The following is a 21,107-nucleotide window of genomic DNA, read 5'->3' as shown; positions in this document are numbered from 1 at the left end:
TATATTTTTTTGGAGGACATTATACCACAATGGTGCAGAGAATAAAGCCTGTTTACTGTGAGCTGCCTCACAAAGAATAGTCTACCATGTTTTCATGGTGCACTCTTCAAAAAGGGATTTAAGTTTGGACTGTAAATCTGTTTATTAATCATTTACTGATGCTTCCGTGGAGAAGTTATAGGCCATTAAATAAGGCTGATGTAAGGTTGCCAGAATGTAAAAATGTATGTTGGTTGTTTGGCCCATATAAAAGGGCTTGCATTAAAATCCAACTTAGCCTACTTTACATTTATAATTATATCATATCGATGTGTAGTTTGTCCTTCACCCAGCTTTATATTCAAATAGGTTGACCTAAGGCTTTCACTACCAGCCATTTTCATTTGTGAGCAGTCTGCCTATTAGTTTCTGGCTAGATCCAGTCTGATAATAGTGTTAAAAGGCCTGTTTAACTTTCAGCAGAACCTACTTTTTTTTTTTTTTTTTTAACAAAAATGTTTAGTTTATATTTTGTATAAATTGTACAAATCTCTATTTGGATTAAAGAATTAGTAAATTTATAAAGACTAAATCAAAAGTTGCTAATTTATTAATATTTTTTTATCACTGCAGCTCTTAATGTGTGTATTTCTGTAAAGATGCCCTCATCTTTCTTCACATAAAGATATTAAAAATCCATCTAGTTCAAAATTCTTATGAATGATGCATAAAGTGAATAAAAGTAAAAAGGAACCGACTCTGCTGCTGCAACATTTTCAGGACTGTTGCTAATGACTTTGTAAAAAGTGAAATAAAAGAGTAAAACTGTGTCATGTGAATAAAATATGCTGTTTCTATGCTGCACAGTTTGGTGACTCAACTCAGTTTGCATCTAAACTCCACCAACCTGTCTTTAAGGCTCCATCAGCTCGAGACAAACTGTCAGACGTGTCAAGCTGCCCAACGTCCTCCGTTCTCCAAGTGTCCTTGAGAAAGACATGAACCTATCTATCTGCTGAGCCTGACCTCAAAACTCCTTGTTTGACTAAAGGAAGAATTTTCAGAAAAATGCAGCACCACATCTGGGTCATCGCTGCGTTTCAAACAAAGCTTTCTTTCCGCAGTGCAGCCCACTCCTACCTACCCACAAACTCTATCAGCAGAGGTTTACTACTGAAGTCTTGGCTCAACACCAACCGAGAAAGAATGAAATAAAAAAATACCCCCATGACTGAAAAATGACTTGGCCGACTGTTGGAGAATCTCAAACAAGGGAGCTGAAATGGCATCGAGCCTCCATTGTTGAGATATGATCTATTTTTATGAGGAGTGATTTGATTCTGAGGCTGACGCATTAAATGGATATCAACAACTGTGTCCTTTAAAGAAGGAACAATTCACTTTTTATTAAATTGGCTTCAGTGAGTGAACGTAGCGGCTGCAGCCAGGGGAGGAAAAGAAAACACAAATGTTCCATCTTCAGAAATGGAGCAACTTTAAACTGACTTTAATATCTCAATTCAGGAAGAAGACTTCACTCAGCACCCATTCAATCACTTCTCCCTCATTTAACCAAGTGCGGGGTTTCCTGGGAGGCAACGACTTCTGAGGGATACTCGCCAACAAAACTTTATTTGATGATGAAGCCAGAGGAATTCTTTGATTGATTGTTGATGAGCACAAAATGAGAAAAGGTTATGGGAGGCTTTTTTTGGCAGATGGACAGTGATGATGCTTTCGGAGCAAATCCTGAGGTTTCCTCTCTTTTATGTCATATCAGTCCTGGACATCAAAATAATCTATCACGGGTTCTTCTTTAACCATCTTGGACCAGGTGCTCCCAGTGGCAGCCCTAGTGGAGAATCAAGAAGAAAACAGGGAAAGAATATTAAACACTAGGCAAGACGTAAAAGAGTGAAGATGTAATGACTGACTGCTGCATGAGTTATTCATTCATCTTAATCCAGAGCAACTTTAAATGATGGAGGAGGCAGTGCGAGTCTTAAAGGGATAGTTCAACATTTTGGCAAATTGGCCCATTGCCATAATCCCTATAGTTTTAGCAGTAGGTTTGTTATCTTTAAATGTCAGTCCAAGCTATTTTTAGAACGGCGGAGCAGAGCCGTGAGCTGCTCAGAGCTACGCTACGGAGGCTCATGGGATTTCTTGGTTTCCCTCATCAAACTCATCAAATACACAATCCAACAACTCCAAAACGCTCTGGTGGACAAGTTGTGACCTGCACATTCACCACGCTATGAGATAATAACAGAACGTTACTAGACAGAGTTGTTTTAGAGGTAAATTCATGCAAAACCGCTGATGCACGTTCCCATCAGGGGAAATTTTTCATCAAGCAGTCTCTGCATTTACCTCGAAAACAACTCAGTCTAATAATGTTCTGTTATTATCTCATGGTCTGGTGGACAAGTTGTGACCTGCACTTTCACCACGCTGTTTTGGAGTTGTTGGATTGTGTATTTGATGAGTTTGATGAGGGAAACCAAGAAATCCCACTAGCCTCCATAGCATAGCTCTGAGCAGCTCTCGGCTCAGCTCTGCCCTTCCAAAAATAGCTTGCATTGACAATTAAAGGTAACGAACCTGCTCCTAAAACTATAGGGATTATGGCAATGGGCCAATGTGCCAATCTGCCAAGGACACTACTCTGCTGTCTCCAACCACAGAGGAAGACTCACTTGCTACTGTGCTGTTTGATATGGGCGATGGGAGGCGGGGCTCTGGCGGCCGTCTCCCTCTCTATCAGTGATGTCAGGGTTGAGTTTGGACAAGCCGACTTCCCCCTGGACGTTATCAAGAGACACACAGACACATCCTCAAATCCACATTCAACACTTTTCTGCCACGGTGCAGATATTGCCCGTATTTGGTTAAACGGCTCTCACTTGTAGGCCGTGATGACCACGTTGCGTTTGGGCTCGCTGTCGTAGCTCACGCTCTCCACGGCGTAGACCTCGGCCAGCTCGTGGATGATCTTCCTGTGTTCTCGGTTCATGGGCGGGAAACAGTGGCTTCTCTTTGGCTGCTTTCCCTGCAGACATCAGGAACACATGTCCGTTAGAGATTGAAACATTTAGCGGAGGAGTTTCGGCATGTGTGCAATTCCAATGGCAAACGTCAGCTTTCATGTTGCCAGAAACTGACCTACTAAACTGTCAGATGTCATAAATTGCTTATAATTTGATATTTTACTATCACTGAACAACAAAAAAGCTTGATTCATTTTAGTAGACTTTCATTGACTCTTGTCTTTTCTTGGGAATTAAATTATTTTCTTTTTTTGTCCTCTAAAAAGCATTCAAACGAATAAATACATGTTTGAAGACATGAAAACAGTAACTAGACATTAGATCCACTGGTCTGCTCTGCTGTTTACTGTGCAGCTTCCCTCGAGGTTACATATCAGCAAACATACAGTTAATGTTTGTCACTCCAGGCTGTTTCATTGATGTTTTGCTTCTTCCCTGTGCACACACCACTGTGCATTAAAGTCTGGTTTAAGCTGAAAGCCTCATCTCCTACTAGGGGAAATCTTAATCCAACAGACTGGGACATTGCAGACTACAGCATGCTTCCATTTTTGTGGCAGCAACAGTTTGGAGAAAGCCCCTTCTACACTATAAAAAAATGTTGGTTTTTGAAGAAGCTTCCTGCCCTGTGACCTCCACCCCATCCTACACCTTCAGGATGAAGCCGAGCAGACGGCCGTGTGCTTGCTGGGTCTCACTCTCATCCCCCAACATCAGTCTCCAACCTCAGTAATGTTCCTGTGGTTGAACGGGAGCCGATTCCTTCATCCAAGTTCCAAAATCTTGCGGACAGCCTTTCCATGAGTGTGGATGCCTGCGGAGTGTTTTTGGGGTATGTAGTGTATGTGTGGCCTAATTTCTGTAGAAAGGGTCACTGAGCATGTTTGACCTGAGTTTTTTTATAGTAGCATGCTAACAAAAGGAAAAAGTTGGAAAACTACAACTGGCATGAAAAACGGTCCGTGGTCTTTGCCAGAAGCTTGTTAGTATTACAGCAACATTTCGATGGAGATTTAATAACCTCATTTTTGGAGAATGTAACAACCCTCAGAAAAAAAAAAAGAAAAGAAAATTAAATCGGTAAAGGCAGCAGAGTTTGCAGCAAATTCAAGTTGTGAGAAAATAAGATAAGACCTTTCAGAGGCAGGAGCCAAGGCGCTAAAGCTTTGCACCCATGATTCAATGCTGCACACAGAGATCCAGGCGGTGATAAACAATCTTTTATATTTGGCAAAGAAGCCAAAGCTACAGTGACCTTGGCAGCCTCGCTCCTGATTGCCTCCATGCATCGAACAAAGCTGAATAAAGAACACGCAGACTATTTTTCTAGCTGCCCCATGAGGTACCTACTAATTTAGCCTGGCTTAGAAACGGTTACTAAACAGGCTTCACTGGACTGTCAGAAATCTGCAGGCGACCACAGCCGCTTCCATGTCGGAGGTCCGCTGGAGAATTGACCGTGCTCAGAAATAGCTAAATATACAACAACTGGGTCAGAAAATAATATGATGCTGAGGTAAGTCGTGGGTTTAAAAACATGTATTAATGTCAGTAGTAAGAAAGGAAGCGATCCATTCAAGTAAAATGAGAGCTCAGACGGGCTTCTTTCAACTGATTGGGCTTACAAATCTTCAAAGCCATTTAGTGCTGGTGAAGTTTACTGCAACATCTCTGTGAAAGCGGCTGTGTTACAACTTCAGTGTTACACTTCTGTTTTATTGTATGTGACCTTGGCCTTAACCGAATATATATGATGTAAACATGTATTGTAAAGAAGTTTTTCCTCAGTTGCCCAATGAGAGTGGAGTCTCAACGCAGCCACCAGAGGGAGCATCACATCACACCGCACCGCACCATACAGGATTCGCACCATCATCTCACCTTATTAACCAGCTCCACAAGATTCTTGATCTCCTCTTCTACCTCTGTGACAAACTTCAGATCTTTTCTGAAAGAGGAAAAGGAAAAAAAGGAGCGGAGTGGAGAGTTTCAATCAAGATGGGCTTCATCTGCATTTGTTGGTTGTGACAAAGAAGATAAGTTGACAACAACAACCCCTTTTTTGAATTCACAAAGTGTCACACACAGACCTGGCGTCGTCTTTGAGGCTGTCGCTGTACACCGAGGTGGAGCGGACGTTGAAGGGGTCGGAGGACGAGTCTATCTGCAGCGCCTCGGCCAGGCGCCTGTTTCTCTCCAAAGTAGCGCACTCTTGGTCACATTCAAGCCTAAGAAATATTCAAACAAACACATACTCAGCGTCTGCGCTGTAACAATAGGACATACGGCTAACACCTGATTTGTTAGAATAAATAACTAGAAGAAAACCAGATCGTCTTGACTGGATGAGTCAAGCCTGGAGCTGATGTAATCCATTTACTGCAAACCTCTGATCAAACGATTTAAATATTAATGTGGAAATAACAGGTCTTTGGTCACGGTGAACAGGAAATCCATTTCTATGGATGGCCTGTAATGACATGTTGCACGGCTCATTTGAGTGTAGCTCTTGAAATTCACACACACATTACCTGGTTTGTTTCAGCTCCTTCTTCGTGAGGAACGGGCCGATGTCCATGGAGTCGCCGAGCTGCATGTCCGACAGTTTGCTGGCCATGGCGATGGCTGCATACCTGCAGCACAGACAGCGACAGGACGTCTCAGCCGCTAACGTATTCAAACATTCAATTCAAAACAGCCCAATACAGAAACGGTGGAGCTGACCTCTGGTACGAGCTGGCTGCCTCTGTGCAGATGACCGTTTCCTTCCTACGACCACAGTCACACTGCAGAGCTACCTGCGAAGAGAATGAACAATTAGACTGGACCGGAAGTATCAACGACACGAGGGGATTCGGCTTCAGTCTGGTGCAAATGGTTTTTCTAAGCAGACGCACATGTTGTTGTTGTTTTTTTAAAGTTTGACATTGCTCATGTGAAGAGCTGCTGCAGCTGTGAAAGGTCTCATTGTTTGTTGAGCTCTTGAATCTGGAGGACTGCCACCGACATGTTTTTATTTCATCCAAGTTAAATGTTTATGGCAGTTACACACTATTACAGCGGCTGTCATCATCTGCTAGTAGCCTCCATGTAGCTCAAAAGGAACAGAGCGAATCCACAGCTGGACTGTTGAACATAACCTTCAAATCATTAAGGAGATGTGACACGTTTATAAAAGTGGATTTATTCACAAAAAAAAGAGGTTATGTTATTATACTGAGGAGAAACGTTTGATGGTGGGAAAATATGCCTCAGCTCCTGGCCTGGACGTAACAAAGACCATCTGCGCAAACTTTGCGGCCCAGTGGAAGTCCAGCTGTTCTCTGTGGCGGCGTTTTGTACCTTGGCAGTGCAGGTGGTGCGTGGGCAGCTGCTGCCTTTATGACAGGGGACCAGGCACGGGTGGCCGCAGTCTGGCCGCGGCAGGGCGCAGGGCTGCTGGCAGCTGCCTTCTGCCAAGCAGTCGGCCCGGTGGCAGATCCGTTTGCAGCGGTGCATCTCGCACGGCAGCAATTTGTTACACGCCAGGCCGCAAGAAATGTCTTGCAGATGACATGGGATGTTGCTGCGTTGCTGTGGGTCGAAGGAGACGAAGAGTGGATAAGAAACACAAAACATGTATGGAAACATGGGATGTAGAATAGTGTTGAGAGGCTAGAAATCGCCTATCCCATGTAGTGTAAGGGAATGGACAGAACTGATGAAAAGGATGGCTTCATTTGAGCGAGTTGCATGAAGGGAAGATGCATTTCAACAAGTACGGGATGCATTTCTGCCCTTAGTAGATGGTAAAACCTGATTAAATTTGTATTGACAAGTGTAATGAATTTCACTATGTGTTGGTAAAATCAGATGTATCTGGTAAGGCACATGTAATTTTTTAATTTAAAGCTATAGTGCGTAACTTCTACGTGTCTGTAAATATCTGTTTCACCCAAGCCACTATAAGAGGAGATGATGCAACGCTGATTAAGCCGTTCGGTATTTTTTCTTTTTGTATTTGGTGTCTTTGGCAACAATCCCGCGCTGGCGCACAGGAAATAATGCGTTCTACTCGGTTTTACCTGACAACGAGAAGGGAGAGCGCTGCTAGAAGCAACATGACGGAGAACCCGAAGAAGCGACCAAGAGGTTCAGAAGTGGATCCTACTAAAAATAAAAAGCCTTCCCGTTCGGCAGAAGGTCTGTTGGCGAAGAAAGAGAGTGACAAGCGGTAGCGGTGGGGAGGGGAGGGGCGGGTTACACTGGGCCATACGCCATATTGAGGTGCCGGTCCGGCCGTATCATTGTAATAACGCAGAAATCCTCTAGGGAGCGATATAAGTTACGCACTATAGCTTTAATTAATTAATTTAATCAAATTATTTTATTCTTTTGGTCTATGTTTGTTCTTGTTTTGTCTTTCTTTGTATATATGTATATATGTAAAAAAAGAAAAAAAAAGAAAAGACAAACAGAAAACAAGGAATATAAATTGTCAGTTACCTCGTGCTTCCCCATGCACCACTTCTGAGTCAGGTAGGTGCAGGGCGGACACTTCTCCTCACTGTGGCAGTTGTGAAACACTAAACCAGAGGCAAATGTTAAGATCTGATCTCAGCGTGCGACAGCGTTGAGCGAGAGTTGTTACATCTTACCTGGGTGGTCGCACTCGTGTCGTCTCGTACACAGGTTTTTGCACTCCGGGGGCTTAGTGCCGCAGGGGATGGGCGGGTACAGCACGGTGAGCCCGCAGTGACACGTCAGCTCATCAAAACCTACAAACAGAGGGGATCATGGGACGCTGGATGTCAGCTGCGGCCGCTACATCATGAAGTATTAATCCCAAACATAAAACCCACAGAGGAGGAAAAGAAAAACCAAACAAAGGATGATGTAAAAACCCCAAACGAGGTTGTTTTCGAATGACAGAATAAACTCTGTGGTACTTCTGAGACTGGGCTCATAAATGGATGTGGTTAGAAAATGGCTGGACTGCATGGACTCACTGGACTGCCAGCAGGGTTCACAGTTTCCACGGTGACAGGGATCCTGGCAGCGGTGGAGGCCACAGTTGAGCTTGTAGCCGCAGATCAGGGAGCACTTGTGCTCCACAACCTGGACGGACACAGACACAAAACAAGTGACAACAGCTCATATGGTTTTGTGCCGTCCTAAAAATAATCAAATGATTTGCACAGACTGTAAAATCCTGAACACGCTGCATGAGAACGTTCAACTCCATCATTAGACGTGTACATCAAGCTGAAATCTAATTTCGCTGTCACCTACAGTTGGAACAAACTTGTGTAAAATGAAACAAAGTGGAGTTAGTTTTTAAACTCCATCTCTTCAGACAGAGAAAACAGGAAAAGACTGCTGTATTCATAAGGAAGAAAATCCTACAACAACCAGAATGTATTCCATAAAACTTTCACATAAAAATTATGGAGCTCTGGATACTCCTACTAAAAATGACAGAACTAGTTTCACTCATGTCAAATTAACGAGGCTATGGTGCTTTTAGCAGAAATACAGCACAGATGTTGCTTCGGGACAGTTTTTCTCTGCTGCATATTCAATCAGCAGTAAAGAAAGCCTGAGTTAATCGTCATTAAACCACTCATGAGTTCTTTACTTTTATCAGTTTCATATCCAGTTTAATCAGCACCCATGAGCTGTGCCTGAGTACAAACTATATCCTCACCACACAGCAGAGCTCGCCACATTTGTGTCGGCCGCAGGAGCGTTTCTTGTTGCAGCGCCTCTCGCAGGTGAAAATGAGCTCCTCTGGAACGGAGAACGTTAAAACCAAATGAAAACATGTTGGGCCAATCTAAATTTGATTTCATTTTAATATGTTTACAGCTCACCCTCTCTCTGGATTGTTACACATGGGACCTCCTAAAAAGAGAAAGACAAAAGAATGGGCATCAGTGAGGTAAACAACTTATCTGCATCTTACTCTTTCCTCAGCTTCCATCTCTTTAGCTGTGTTTATTCAGTGTGTCAGTGTATGAGTGTTCATTTTGGCAGCTATTTTTTATATTAAGTCTTAGTCCTGTGTCAAATAACCTTCTTAGTTTTTATCATATTTAGTCTACCTCATCCTGTTTTTCAAGTCAAGTTTTAGTTGACTAAAAGTCTTATCTTAGTCAAAGAGAACATTAACTATTTTAGTCTAGTTTTAGTCAATGAAAACATCTGATATAACACCCAGACATGGAAAATGTTGATTTGCAAATTTATTTTTTCAACCACTGCACTGACTGATTAAAATACACATCTCAACATGGTGTGCTGTTCACAACAACACAGGATACCGTCGTGTACACACACACCAATTGCAATGTGCTTGCATTTAAAATTTTTCTTAGATTACGAAAATGGGCCCAAATATGGCCTCATTTTTTTAATTTTTGATAACTGTTAGTTACTGTTGATGACGTCTGTGTCATTTCGTCATCATCTTGTCTTAGTAAAAGGTTGTTGACAAATATATTTCATCATAGTTTCACTAACAAAATTAACACTACAGTATTGTGGTCCTCTTCATAAGATTTCCTTATGATTGCCTCCTTGGTCACTGGCTGCTAATAGATATTCATCCTCGTGTTGTATATTCTTGCATTACATCACTTAGATATAGCGCCACACAAGTCCTGTGTAATTTATAGTTGAACATCTCCGTCGGCTGTTTCCATACCACATGAAGAGTCGCATACAAAGCAAAACAAGTGTCGGTTACAACAACACGGTGAACCTCAGTCCCACCTTAGTCTTGGAGCCACATCTGCATCTGATAGTCGAGGTCAGCGAGCAGGGACCACAGCTGCCCTCGTGGCACATTTTCTCACACAGATGGATGGCGTCTGGAAAAACACAAGTTCATTAACTCACAAAAAAACTGTAAGAGCATGACCCGTCAGCTCCAGATAATTCATGACCTGTTTGCACTCGAAGAACACTTACAGGAAACGATGGAGAATAAAAGGGGTTGTTAAATGTGGAAATAAAACCTCGGTGAGGTTTGATGGTTTCTCTTTGAATTCTCTGTCTTTCATCATCATTTCAAATGCTCAAAGGATTTTTTTTTTTTTGGAGACAAACTATCAAACCGTCAACGCCCTATTTACAATTACATAGTGACTTAGAAGTGAGGCAGCTTGGGGTTCAGTGTCTCGGCATGTGGACAGGGGGAGCCAGGGATCGAATCACCAACCATGTAATAAGTGGACAGCCTGCCCACCTGAGCCACAGCCACACAAGGCCGCTCTGAAATGTAGAGTTGAATTCTGAACATGTTGCAGTGAACTTTTCTCTTTTCATATGCAGAGCTTTTATTCTGACTTGACTGTACCAGACAGTAGCCATTTGTTCAACAATAGAAAACTTTGTATTTGGACACATTTTGTCCCTTTGTCTTACCACTGGAGCCACAGGCCAGGGGTTTGTTGCACGTCTTTCCACAGGAAGGGATGGGATCAGAGCAGCTTTGTCTTTCGGAGTAGCCCAGTTCCAGGAGTTTGGCGAGTGGCGTCTGACCACAGGGACAGGTCTTCACCAGGGAGGGGGAGCGTGGGCACGGCTGGCATGGGCCGCGATGGCACACCTCCTGGCACCGGTGGGCTTCACAGCCCAACATCCTGGACAGAGGAAGAGTAACACAAGTCCACTGTGACGAGCTGTGAATGTAACTGACAAATAAAAGAAATGAGAGATTTGGTATCATAAGACGAGAGCTCACTTTCCACATGTTTTCTGACAGGAGAAATGTCCCGAACCGTCAAATCCTTCTTTATCAGTTCCACACAGAACTTGACGAGTTGTTACTCCACAGTAGCAAACTGCAGGAAAAATTAAAATCGGGAAAATGATGTTGATTTCAACCCTGAGTTGTAGCTGTGTATTTTGACAACACTTGTAAGTTGCTAAGACAGAGAGGGCGCCGCGCCGAATAGAAAAGAATTAATTAGAATTAGAATAAAATTAACTTCATTCATCTCCGAAGGGAAATTCAATTGTCAAATAGCTCATATTAACTCATTGAGTGCCGCGCTCCTTTCCAAAGTTTTAGTCAAGTGTACCGGCAAATTAGACCATATTTGACTTTTTATTTTAGAGCCATAGTGTATTCTATATTATTGCCACCAACACATACTGTAGCTCATTTGAAAGGTTTAACTTTATCCTTCAAATGGCCACAAACCGTTTGTTTCTACGTGCCTCCGTTCCTGAGAAAAGTCAAGCTAAACATGGCTGGGTTTCACCAAAATCCCTCCTTTTTTTCTAGAAAAGGAGATAGAGCGTCTTTTATGAAAGGTGCTCTGTTTGTGTCTGTCGCTCTTCAGACACTCGCATTTCTGGATCAAAGGGCTCGTATAAGATAAATATACACAACAATTGTTGTTCTATTCACAAAACCACCATCGGGGGCGGGGGGGGCGCCACTAAACAGCAATAACACAGACGCACCGTGCCGTGTCACAGCCTCTCGCCGCGGAACGTGAGGCTCTGCCGGCCACAGCGGCTCGCGAACACCGGTCCCGCCGGTGGTCGCGGTCCGTCTGTGGTACGGGTCGGTGGTGCCGGTCTGCTTTGGTCCAGAGACTATCAGATTTTACCGCGGGAGGACTTTGGGGAGGACACGGTGTTGCTCCAGATGAAGACCGGGCGGGACAGTGGGCTGAGAGCTTCCTGGTTCAGCTCCCAGCTGCTGCAGCCTCGCGGGTGAGAGCAGAGCAGCTGCGGCGCAGCTGCGCTGCATCTGCATGCAGAACTCCGTTTGCAGAAGCTGAGTTATGATAAAAACTTCCAGATCATGAGCTGTCATGTGACTTTGATCGTCATCTATTTCAGTTCTCCTCGTCGTAGAGTCCCCAAATTTACATATAATGTGTATTAAAGTGTCTATTTTCATAATTTAAAAAAAAAGCAAAAAACGAAAAATTTCGTTTTTGGCACTCAACGCATGGGAACGAAAAACGAGAAATTACGTGGTTGGCACTCAATGAGTTAAAAAGAAAAAAAACAACAACCAAACTTCCATTCATCCACAACGGCACAAATCCAACACAAAATAAAAGTAGAGCTTAAAACGAATATTAAAATCCCCACAGTCTATTTCCATTCTCACACAAGGCGGTTCTGACAAAGTGAGACTCACCCTGCTGAAGCTGCAGCTGGCAGGGCTGACACGACCCACTGTGGCACACCTGTGTGCAGGTGTGTTCAGCACAGTTGAGAACAGCACCGCACACTTTATCACACTGGAGCACTGCAGCCTGGCCGCAGCGCATCGGCTGGCTGGAAAAACATGGATAAATGAATATTAAGGTGTCAACTAAGGATTAAACTCCAGGTGCAACTTTATAAAAACAGAGTATGAAGATATAAAAGGTGGTTTAAAACAGATGAGTACCTCGTCTTCTTACATATGCAGGATTTTGTGACAAAGGCAGGACATTGGGGACAAGGTCCAGGGTGACACAAGCTGAAGAATAATAAAGAAAGAATTGATTAAAAACAAATATTATTCTCCTGTAAACCCATGTTTTGGTTGATGGCACATAAAGTTACAGTGACTTCTACTCCTTTATGGAGCAGCAGATGAACATAAAGCCAAGACATTGTCTGAAAAACTATATTCTTGTGGTTTTTCAGACTCACATGTTACACGGGTGGTTGCAATCCACTCCACTTCTTTTCTTGCCACACATGTCGCCACAGCTGTGAGGAATCTCCGTGCGCTGCCACTCCGGGTTTGTCACTTTACCTGTCAATCAAATGTGGAACAAAATGAAGCGCGACCTCGTTTCACCTGGAGACGGCGACGGGAATCTTACAGGAAAGATTCAGTACAACAGACACTACGTGGTTACATTTTGACTTGAGTGATCGATCTTGACAAAGAGTTTTCTATTTCAAGTAAGATGTAATTAACTGCATGAATGAAACTGTCACTCACCACAGAAGCAGGTGTAGGAAGTGGGCTGTTTCTGTACAACATGCTGGCAGGCCGGACATCGCCAGCCTTCAGATGATTCTGGAAAACAGCAGCACTTTAAGTATAATGTTTATATAAAACTTCAAATTGAGTGTAATGTTATGCAGCACAAATACGCTGTTTAGGCAGCAGGAATGCTGATGCAATGTTTTGATAACAGAGCCGCAACAGCCGCCTTTGTACAATGTTGTCTACAAAGCGTTACAGTGCATGATGCTATGCAGACCCATTGTTTCGCAGCCCTCCAGAGAGGTCAGCACTGACCACGCTCTGGGTAGGTGCTGCGTAAAGCGATGAGTTGCTGTTTGAAGGCCGTACCGTCCGCCTGAGACGCCGGAGATCGAGCCCACTTCTTGATGCAGTTCAGGTGGAAGACGTGGAAGCAGCTGTGGCAGCTCCACACCGGAGCCATGAGCCGGATCACGTCGCAGCACACCATGCACTCGTACTTCTCCTCAGACAGCTGCTCGATCAGACACCCTGCGGACACCCAATTAATTCATTTAACCTTAAGGACCGTTTCTGGCAGCTCCATCAGAGGAAGATCATGTTCTGATTAAGCCTGTTCATGCCCATCGACCTTTATCTGGTGTTTCTAAAAATACCAAATATATTATGTCATGTTACAGGGGGGTGTATGGAGGGATGCACGAGCCGCGTGCAGATTTATTATAATGAAGCTGCACGTTTTACCTGAGGAAACAGAGCTGGAAAAAGTATATACGTAGTGTGTGTCCAAACAAATTTCCGTCAGTACAATAAATAGTAATGTTGTGACAGATTTTATAAATTATATTCAACCTTTATTCCCACACTGTACAGCCTATTCATGAGTCATGACACAATACATAGGTTTAGCTAATTAATTTCTTCCATATGTAATTATTTTCAATGAAATATTATGTATTCTTCTATGTTAAAGCAGATAACAGCGGCACGGCCGTTTCGGCTAATGCTGTGTTCAAGGCAGGCTTTTGAAACCGTAAATTACAGCTTCAAGTCACAACTACGACTTTGTAGCGTTCCAGGTAACCCGTAGCTCGTGTTTTTACCGTCCTGTTGTCTGTGAAAGTTCCCTATAACGGCCACTCGTAACTTCTGACCCGTGAACTCGTACCAGATCGAACTGGTATGACTTCACAGGAAGGAAAAACACAAAGTACAAGTTTCCTTGAACGCACCATGAGTTAGCAGCCCCCGCCCTTGTCAGGCATCAATTGGTCCTCGTGCTACGTCACCACATTCACGCGCATCCCTTGGCTGCACACACAGCCCTTCATGCCGTTTTCTCCCCTCATTGGATAACACTTGTATCCCACAAGGAAAATTTTCTCCTCGGGTTACAGCAGAGCAGAGTGACGGAGAGACTCGTGTTTAGGCTGAAATACTTCATGTAAGTGATTGCTGACGGAAAATAGGACTATTTAGGACTTATATTAACAAAAACATTCCACTGATATCTGCTTTAATACATACCAACAGAAATTTGCTTGGACAGATTTTAAAGGGATAGTTGAACATTTTGGCAAATTGGCTCATTGCCATAATCCCTATAGTCATAGCAGTAGGTTTACCTTTAATTGTCGGTGCAAGCTGTTTTTAGAACGGCGGAGCCGAGACGCGAGCTGCTCAGAGCTACGCTACGGGACACTAATGGGATTTCTTGGTTTCCCTCATCAAACTCATCAAATACAGGAATACGGAGTTGTTTTCGGGGAAAATTGATGCAAAACCGCTGATGCGATTGATGCGTCCCCGTCGGGGGCAGTTTTTCGGCAAGCAGTCTCTGCATTTGCCTCGAAAACAACTCCATTTCGTAACGTTCTGTTATTATCTCATAGCGTGGTGAATGTGCAGGTCACAACTTGTCCACGAGAGTGTTTTGGAGTTGTTGGATTGTGTATTTGATGCTCCGCTCCGCCGTTCTAAAAATAGCTTTCACCGACAATCAAAGGTAATGAGCCTACTGCTATGACTATAGGGATTATGGCAATGGGCCAATTTGCCAAAATGTTGAACTATCCCTTTAACTGAACAGATAATTATGTCAGCACTGATTTATGTTAAACTGAAGCTATTCAATGAGAACATTAAGGCTGGAGGTTCGAGTGATGAGATAGATGGGTACATATAATACATTACCATGACATCCTGTGTTCATACAGAGGGAGGGGTCTGACCTGTCTGTGTCTCCTTGTTCTCTGGCATCTTGTCCCAGTTCCTTGGACCAGGTCTGTGGTTTTGATAGTGTGGTCTTCTCCCCCCTCTGCCTTGACCCTGTGTCCGTCCTGAACCCCCTCCAGCTCTACTGGGTGGATCCTGAGTCGGCCTGCTGTGGTTGGAGTGATCTTGGCCGCTGGCCCCTCTCTCTGAGCCCGGCTCCTCCGCGGATGGAGGTCTGGCTGGTTTTATTGGTCCTTGTCGTCGCTTCACGTCAGCGTGTTGTTTCCTCTGATGGTTATCACGCTGAGGGTCTGGACCTGCCCTGCTCCTCTGGCTTCTCTCTCTGTTTTCTGAAGAGTGGTTTTCTCCTTTGGTTTCATCCGACCTCTGATGCTCCGCTGACGTGTTGTCCTCCTTTACGTGACTTTCCTTCTTGTTGTGTTCTCTTCTCCTGTGCTCCTGACTAAACTTCCTGGGTTTTTTCGCCCGGGCGTCCTGGTCTTCACTGCTTTGTTCAAAATTTCTACTCAAATCATCTCTTCGCCAGTTTGGCCTCTCGGGTCCGTCCATGGGATGTGCACCTGGGTGGTAACCGCCCATACCCCTGTTGCTGCCACTGTGCGGCCCATATTCACTTCCAGGTCTCTGCCACCGGGAGTTGGAGCCTCCAAAACTCCCATTTACACCTCTGTTCCCGTCTCTCCTTCCTCTACCTCGGCCTCCCCTCCTGGCTCCATCCTCTCCTTGATATGAAGGATGTTGATGCTCTACATAATTTGAATTGTTGTGGCTAAACGGTGGGTTAGAGCCCTGATTAAAGTGTCCGTATTGTTGAGAAGGATCATAACTGTTACTACTCAGGTTTCTGTCATTGTTGTGTCTGGACCGACCTCGTCTGGATTTGTGCTGATGTGGTTTTTCATGGGACGTCCCATTAGGATTGAGGTCAGGTGGGTCTGCAAACAGAAATAGTGACAGTGTTAAAAAGCCTGAAGCAGAGAAACAGAGCTGCACTAAATATAGTTAAGTGTAGGATGATAAAGATTTTCATATCACTGTGACCAAGCCTGAAAAATAATTGTTAGAGTTATTTGAAGGGTGATGTCAAAATTGGTGTCTAAATTGATTTCATTTACAAAATATCATCAATTTATTTCCTTGATAGAGCATTAAAGCAGAAGTAAGTGATATATTTGTGTTAATATAAGTCTTAAATAGTTATATCTTCCGACAGCAATCACTTACATAGAGTGTTTGGACTGAAACACGGGTCTGTCAGTCACTCTGCTCTGCTCTGAGCCGAAGAGAAAACATTTATCGTATCCTACAGTTTTTATCCAATGAGGAGAGAGAACGGCATGCAGGGCTGTGTGTGCAGCCAAGGGACGCCGTGAATGTGACTGTTATGGTGCGTTCAAGGAAACTCGTATTTTTCCGACCGTGAAGTGGTACCAGTTCGATCTGGTACGAGTTCACGGGTCGGAAGTTACGAGTGGCCGTTATAGTGTAGCCTGACTCTCGCCAGACCCTTGTAGTTCCGCAAAGCTACTCTGAGCTCCACACAAGGGTCTGGGACTGCTCCATAGGCGATTCATTTCAGAAGGCGGGGCCTTGTAAAAAAAATCTTGTATGTGATTGGATAAACCACTTGTCCGTTATCTTGAATGACGTGCTACTTCAGCCACTCACTGCGAGCCGCCATTGTTGTTTGACTCAAACAGTCGCTTCAGCGCTACGTCACACCTCAGAAAGTCCCGCCCGGCGATCCTGATTGGTTCATTATTTTTTGCTCCGGGGAAGAAGTTTGCATTGGCCTCGAGTCCAGACCCTTGTGTGAAGCTGAGCGTAGCGCCTCTGGTGGAGCTTTGCGGAACTACAAGGGTCTGGCGAGAGCCAGGCTAGTTATAGTGACTTTCACAGGTAAAACAGGTCGGAAAAACACGAGTGGGTTGCCTGAAACGCTACAAAGTCGTAAGTTGTGATTTGAAGCTGTAATTTACGATTTCAAAAGCCTGCCTGGAACGCAGCATTAGCGAAAACGACCGGACCACTTACTTCTGCTTTAATGTAAATAACATTTTTTATTAGGGTTTGGTTTCCCTGAATTTTTTCTCTCTTTCCTGGGCATCACACTACTGAAAAATAAACTTCAAATAATCACTCATCTCTGGCAGACAAACCTAAGTGTAAAGATTACCTATTCATCTGTTGTTTCAGATCATATAGCTTTGTAATTTATCACAAGGGGAAAATGTGTGTGGTAGACAAAAATAAGTATATATACAAAAGAAAACTCAAGCTAAATAGATTAGTTTATAACACAAAAGCACAGATTTGCAAAATTGTCATAATGTATTGGCGGGTATGGGAAAAACAGTATGAATAAACACTGGCTTACTAGAATTATTAAAATTATTAATTTAATGCAAAATAAGTCTACCAGGTAAAAGACAACAACAAACTTAAGTAACCAGAGCTGAGAGGAATATCTGGAATAATCTTTGACCACCATAAAAAAATATAATAGTATCAATGAATAATGATTGACTATAGAAAGGTGTGGCAGACATGAGCAGAAAACCCAACTGTTCACAGTGCTTATAATTTCAACAAAATGTATAATGCAGCAGCTGTTGAGGAATAACCATCAATACACACACATATACACACAAAATATAATGAAACAAATCCTGGTTCTGCTGTGGCTGAACTGCCTGGTTACTGGTTACACAACTCCTGGCTTTCTAAGTTCACTGTCACATGTCATCACATCAGCTCCGGATAGCATGATCACGCTGCGACGCTGCGCTAACGTTAGCCACCGAGAGCTAAACGTGAGTCGCAGTTCATGTTAGCCGGGGTTAGCTCACTAGTTCATTGAAGCTAACCTTAGCTGTGAACTTACCACAGAAACAAAATGTCTAAAATGTTGGTGAACAAGCTGAAGTGGGCTTTCAAACGAATTCACTTCAGTCTTAATATCTTTAAGACACGTCGGTTGTTAAAGTGTTCACTGTCTGTAAACACACACATATTTACAGAGCATGTTGTTTACCTGAGGAGCCCTCAGCCATTCAGTTTGAGCTGCGTTGTTGCTTCTTTCACGCCACAAGTTGGTGGACAACAGGCTGATTTCTGAGAAATGACACGAGTGTCCAGGTACTCAGAAACGATGTCCACCTGTTCACCCGGGTCCTGAGTGTTAGAAATGAGACGGACTCTTATAAAAGCAGCAACAATCCCCAACTATCTCTTCAGCTCACCTCAGCTGTAGCAGCAGCTAGCGAGAGGCTAGCACTAACGGTAAACCTACTAGCGCGAACCAAAACCGGAAATCCCGTTGTGATTTTCAAAATAAACCACGTACTGTCTGTCACATTATATCTCTCCCCTTCGTTAACCCTTATCTGACCATACATTTTAGACGGTTTTGTTGAAGACAGACAAAAAAAATAGAGTAGGGCGTATAGTTAAATCTTTCATTACATTATGGGTTGAAAAAAGATACCTAAATAAAAATAAAAAACCTCTTGATAAAATAAAATAAAATTCCAATGGCCACAAGGTGGCGCTTCATGCTTGAGTTTGTACAACAGAAAATACATAGGGGGAAAAACAATGCTATTTGTAATGTTTTTGTAATACCTTTACATCCCTGTGTTTAGTGTGCACATTAAATTAATGATTTAAAGCGCATTATAACTTAGTTGAACATTTGTAAGTTACTGATATCAGTACAGTATTACTCAGTAATATCATATAGCTAATGTGTGTTATTACAGCTTTGTTTTATTGCCATTATCTTTTGGCACAGTGGACTCACAACTTGCTTACAAGCAACAGCTGTATTTGGTATTTTATCTGATGATTTATGACCTCTGCTTTGAGAATAAAGCTCTTATCTTTAAGAGTTTTGTAAAAGAAAAAAAATCCTGATTTATCTAATTTGATTTTATTCCAATTTGTTCTAAATGGCAGTTCCTATGTAGCTGTATCAGATTTTATGGTTAAGTGTCTGACATTGAGGGAGGGGAGAGCACGGTTCATTCCCCCTACAGATCTTTCTTCCAGGGAGCTTTGTGCTGAAAGGTGAAACATCACCCAGGTCTCATGTTGCATACGCTCCAGAGCAGCTTTTCTTCAAGGACCTGACTGTATTGGCTCACTTTAACCTTCCTTCAGCTCTCCCTGCATGTCCTCCCACTCAGGCACCTCCCTGCTGACTCGGTTTGGTTGGATGTCCAACTCCAGGATGCATCCTGGTGGTTCCAACCTTTTTATATTTCTCAGATATGGAGGCCACTGAGCTCCACGCAAAGCAAAATGGTTGTATACCCTTGTCCTGGTCCAGCCCTCACCACAGCATCACCACAGAGGTCTATTTGAGTTCCTTGGACTTCAGGTCTTGGTTTTGTGATGACATACAGTATGAAATGTAAGACCTTGTATACACAGGTGTGTGCCTTAACTATGTGTCCAATCAGTTTAATTTGACACAGGTGGACCCCATATAGTCTGGCTGTAGCTATAGAAACAACTCATGGAGTAGAAGCACAACGCCAGGTGTGAAAACGTTTGATTAATGATGAGGAGAAAAGAAATGTAACAAAGCTGAGATAAAAAGAACATCAGGTGTACTTTACATCATACACACATATGAAGTAATGCATCACATATTATATTAAACCTGTTTCCCTATAGGAGGGGAATAAACTAAAAAAGACATTTCAGATGTCAAATACAGTAGCTTTAACATATATACTGTAATTATAATATAAAGTAATATATAGGCTAATATATATAATATATAAAAGTAATAAAGCAAAAACAATACAGTGAAACAAAAAACAATATGATAAACTATGGTAAAAGCAAAGAGTCAAAACATTTATATTGTTTTCACATTTTCACATTATTCCATAGTCATATATTTGTGTATTTATTGTCTTATTCTTTTACTGTCTTTTTATGGCTCTCCTATGACTCCATGTTTCAGAGCCCCAAAACCTCAATTATTTTCAGTCTGTTGACAAAGCCAGACTTTGTTTCTTTGGACGACTGTATGACATCAATATGTTACCACACCCTCAACATCAATGACAACACATGTATTCAGAGGGTCAGCGACAATCAATGCTCTTCTGATATGATTATATGGTCTAAATGCAGTTTGTAGCATGGCCAATGTGATTATATGACCATGGAGACCAAATGTGAATAGCAGGTCCAGATCTTGCCACACCAAGAAACTGTATGGGGGAATTATTGGAAATAAAATGAAAGACTGATTAATGAGTGTTTTCCCCTGTGTTCATTCTGCTTCACTGCTCTGTTTGTGATTTGGCTTACAGCGCGATAAAAGGAGCAAAAATATTACAATGATTTGTTCCAAATGTTTGTGGATGCTGCTTATTTTGAAAAATAAAGTGAACATAAGAAAGTCAGCTTCACTTTCCCATCAGAACATGTGGGCCAAAACTTATTTATTTCAATTTTGTAAGGACTCCTTTTTCTAGCCTTCTCCAGTTGATAATATTGCTTGGTGTCATGGTTAGGGCTGAATATATGACTGTAATGAGATCACATTCATCCAAAGATGACCCCACTATGACAACATCAGTGGGGCCGGGGAGGAGGAGAGATCGGCTCAGTTGAAACTCTTCTTACCCAAGACCAAAACTGCCAGCTAAATGTTTGACACTGGTATCCCTTATCCAAAATGAGCCAGTGAGGTGAAGTAACATCCATTCTTCTTTACTGAACCTCCTGAAACAGGAATCTCGATTTGCTCCTGAGCTGGACAACAAGGACACCAGCTATACTTTGAAAGTATAGGTGCCAACAAAGACACATTACAAACCAGAGACGTGTCTGACACTTTCTACCTTTATAACAGGCTATCGTCTTTCATTATTCAAATATTATTTGAT

The 21,107-nt window shown here is 42.8% G+C and overlaps 1 protein-coding gene across 1 annotated transcript; it reads right to left on the bottom strand.

The window, feature by feature from the left end:
* Positions 1–1,356: 1,356 nt before the first annotated feature.
* Positions 1,357–18,479, bottom strand: nfx1 (nuclear transcription factor, X-box binding 1). Its single transcript, XM_085762775.1, has 23 exons — positions 18,233–18,479; positions 15,195–16,133; positions 13,333–13,494; positions 12,976–13,053; positions 12,678–12,783; positions 12,430–12,501; positions 12,175–12,314; positions 10,756–10,855; positions 10,437–10,654; positions 9,783–9,880; positions 8,882–8,912; positions 8,716–8,798; positions 8,018–8,126; positions 7,667–7,786; positions 7,515–7,594; positions 6,372–6,602; positions 5,754–5,827; positions 5,561–5,662; positions 5,120–5,257; positions 4,911–4,977; positions 2,886–3,031; positions 2,679–2,783; positions 1,357–1,831 (listed from the first exon to the last, which is right to left on the bottom strand). Exons 1-23 carry the CDS (start codon positions 18,249–18,251, stop codon positions 1,756–1,758), a joined length of 3,294 nt encoding a protein of 1,097 aa, XP_085618901.1. The 5' UTR covers positions 18,252–18,479; the 3' UTR covers positions 1,357–1,755.
* Positions 18,480–21,107: the final 2,628 nt, after the last annotated feature.

Source organism: Trachurus japonicus, chromosome 20 (assembly GCF_045865225.1).
Source record: "Trachurus japonicus isolate A0001 chromosome 20, Traja_1.0".
NCBI lineage: Eukaryota > Metazoa > Chordata > Actinopteri > Carangiformes > Carangidae > Trachurus > Trachurus japonicus.
The sequence above is the reverse complement of the archived record's forward strand: the minus strand, read 5'-3'. Positions and strand labels throughout refer to the sequence as shown.

Bases quoted from the DNA above. Each gene is read 5' to 3' on its own strand.
- nfx1 (XM_085762775.1), bottom strand. The intron at 5,258-5,560 runs GTAATGTGTGTG...AATATTTCTTAG, and splicing joins AAGGAGCTGAAACAAACCAG to GCTTGAATGTGACCAAGAGT. The intron at 1,832-2,678 runs GTGAGTCTTCCT...ATTCTCCACTAG, and splicing joins ATCAAACAGCACAGTAGCAA to GGCTGCCACTGGGAGCACCT.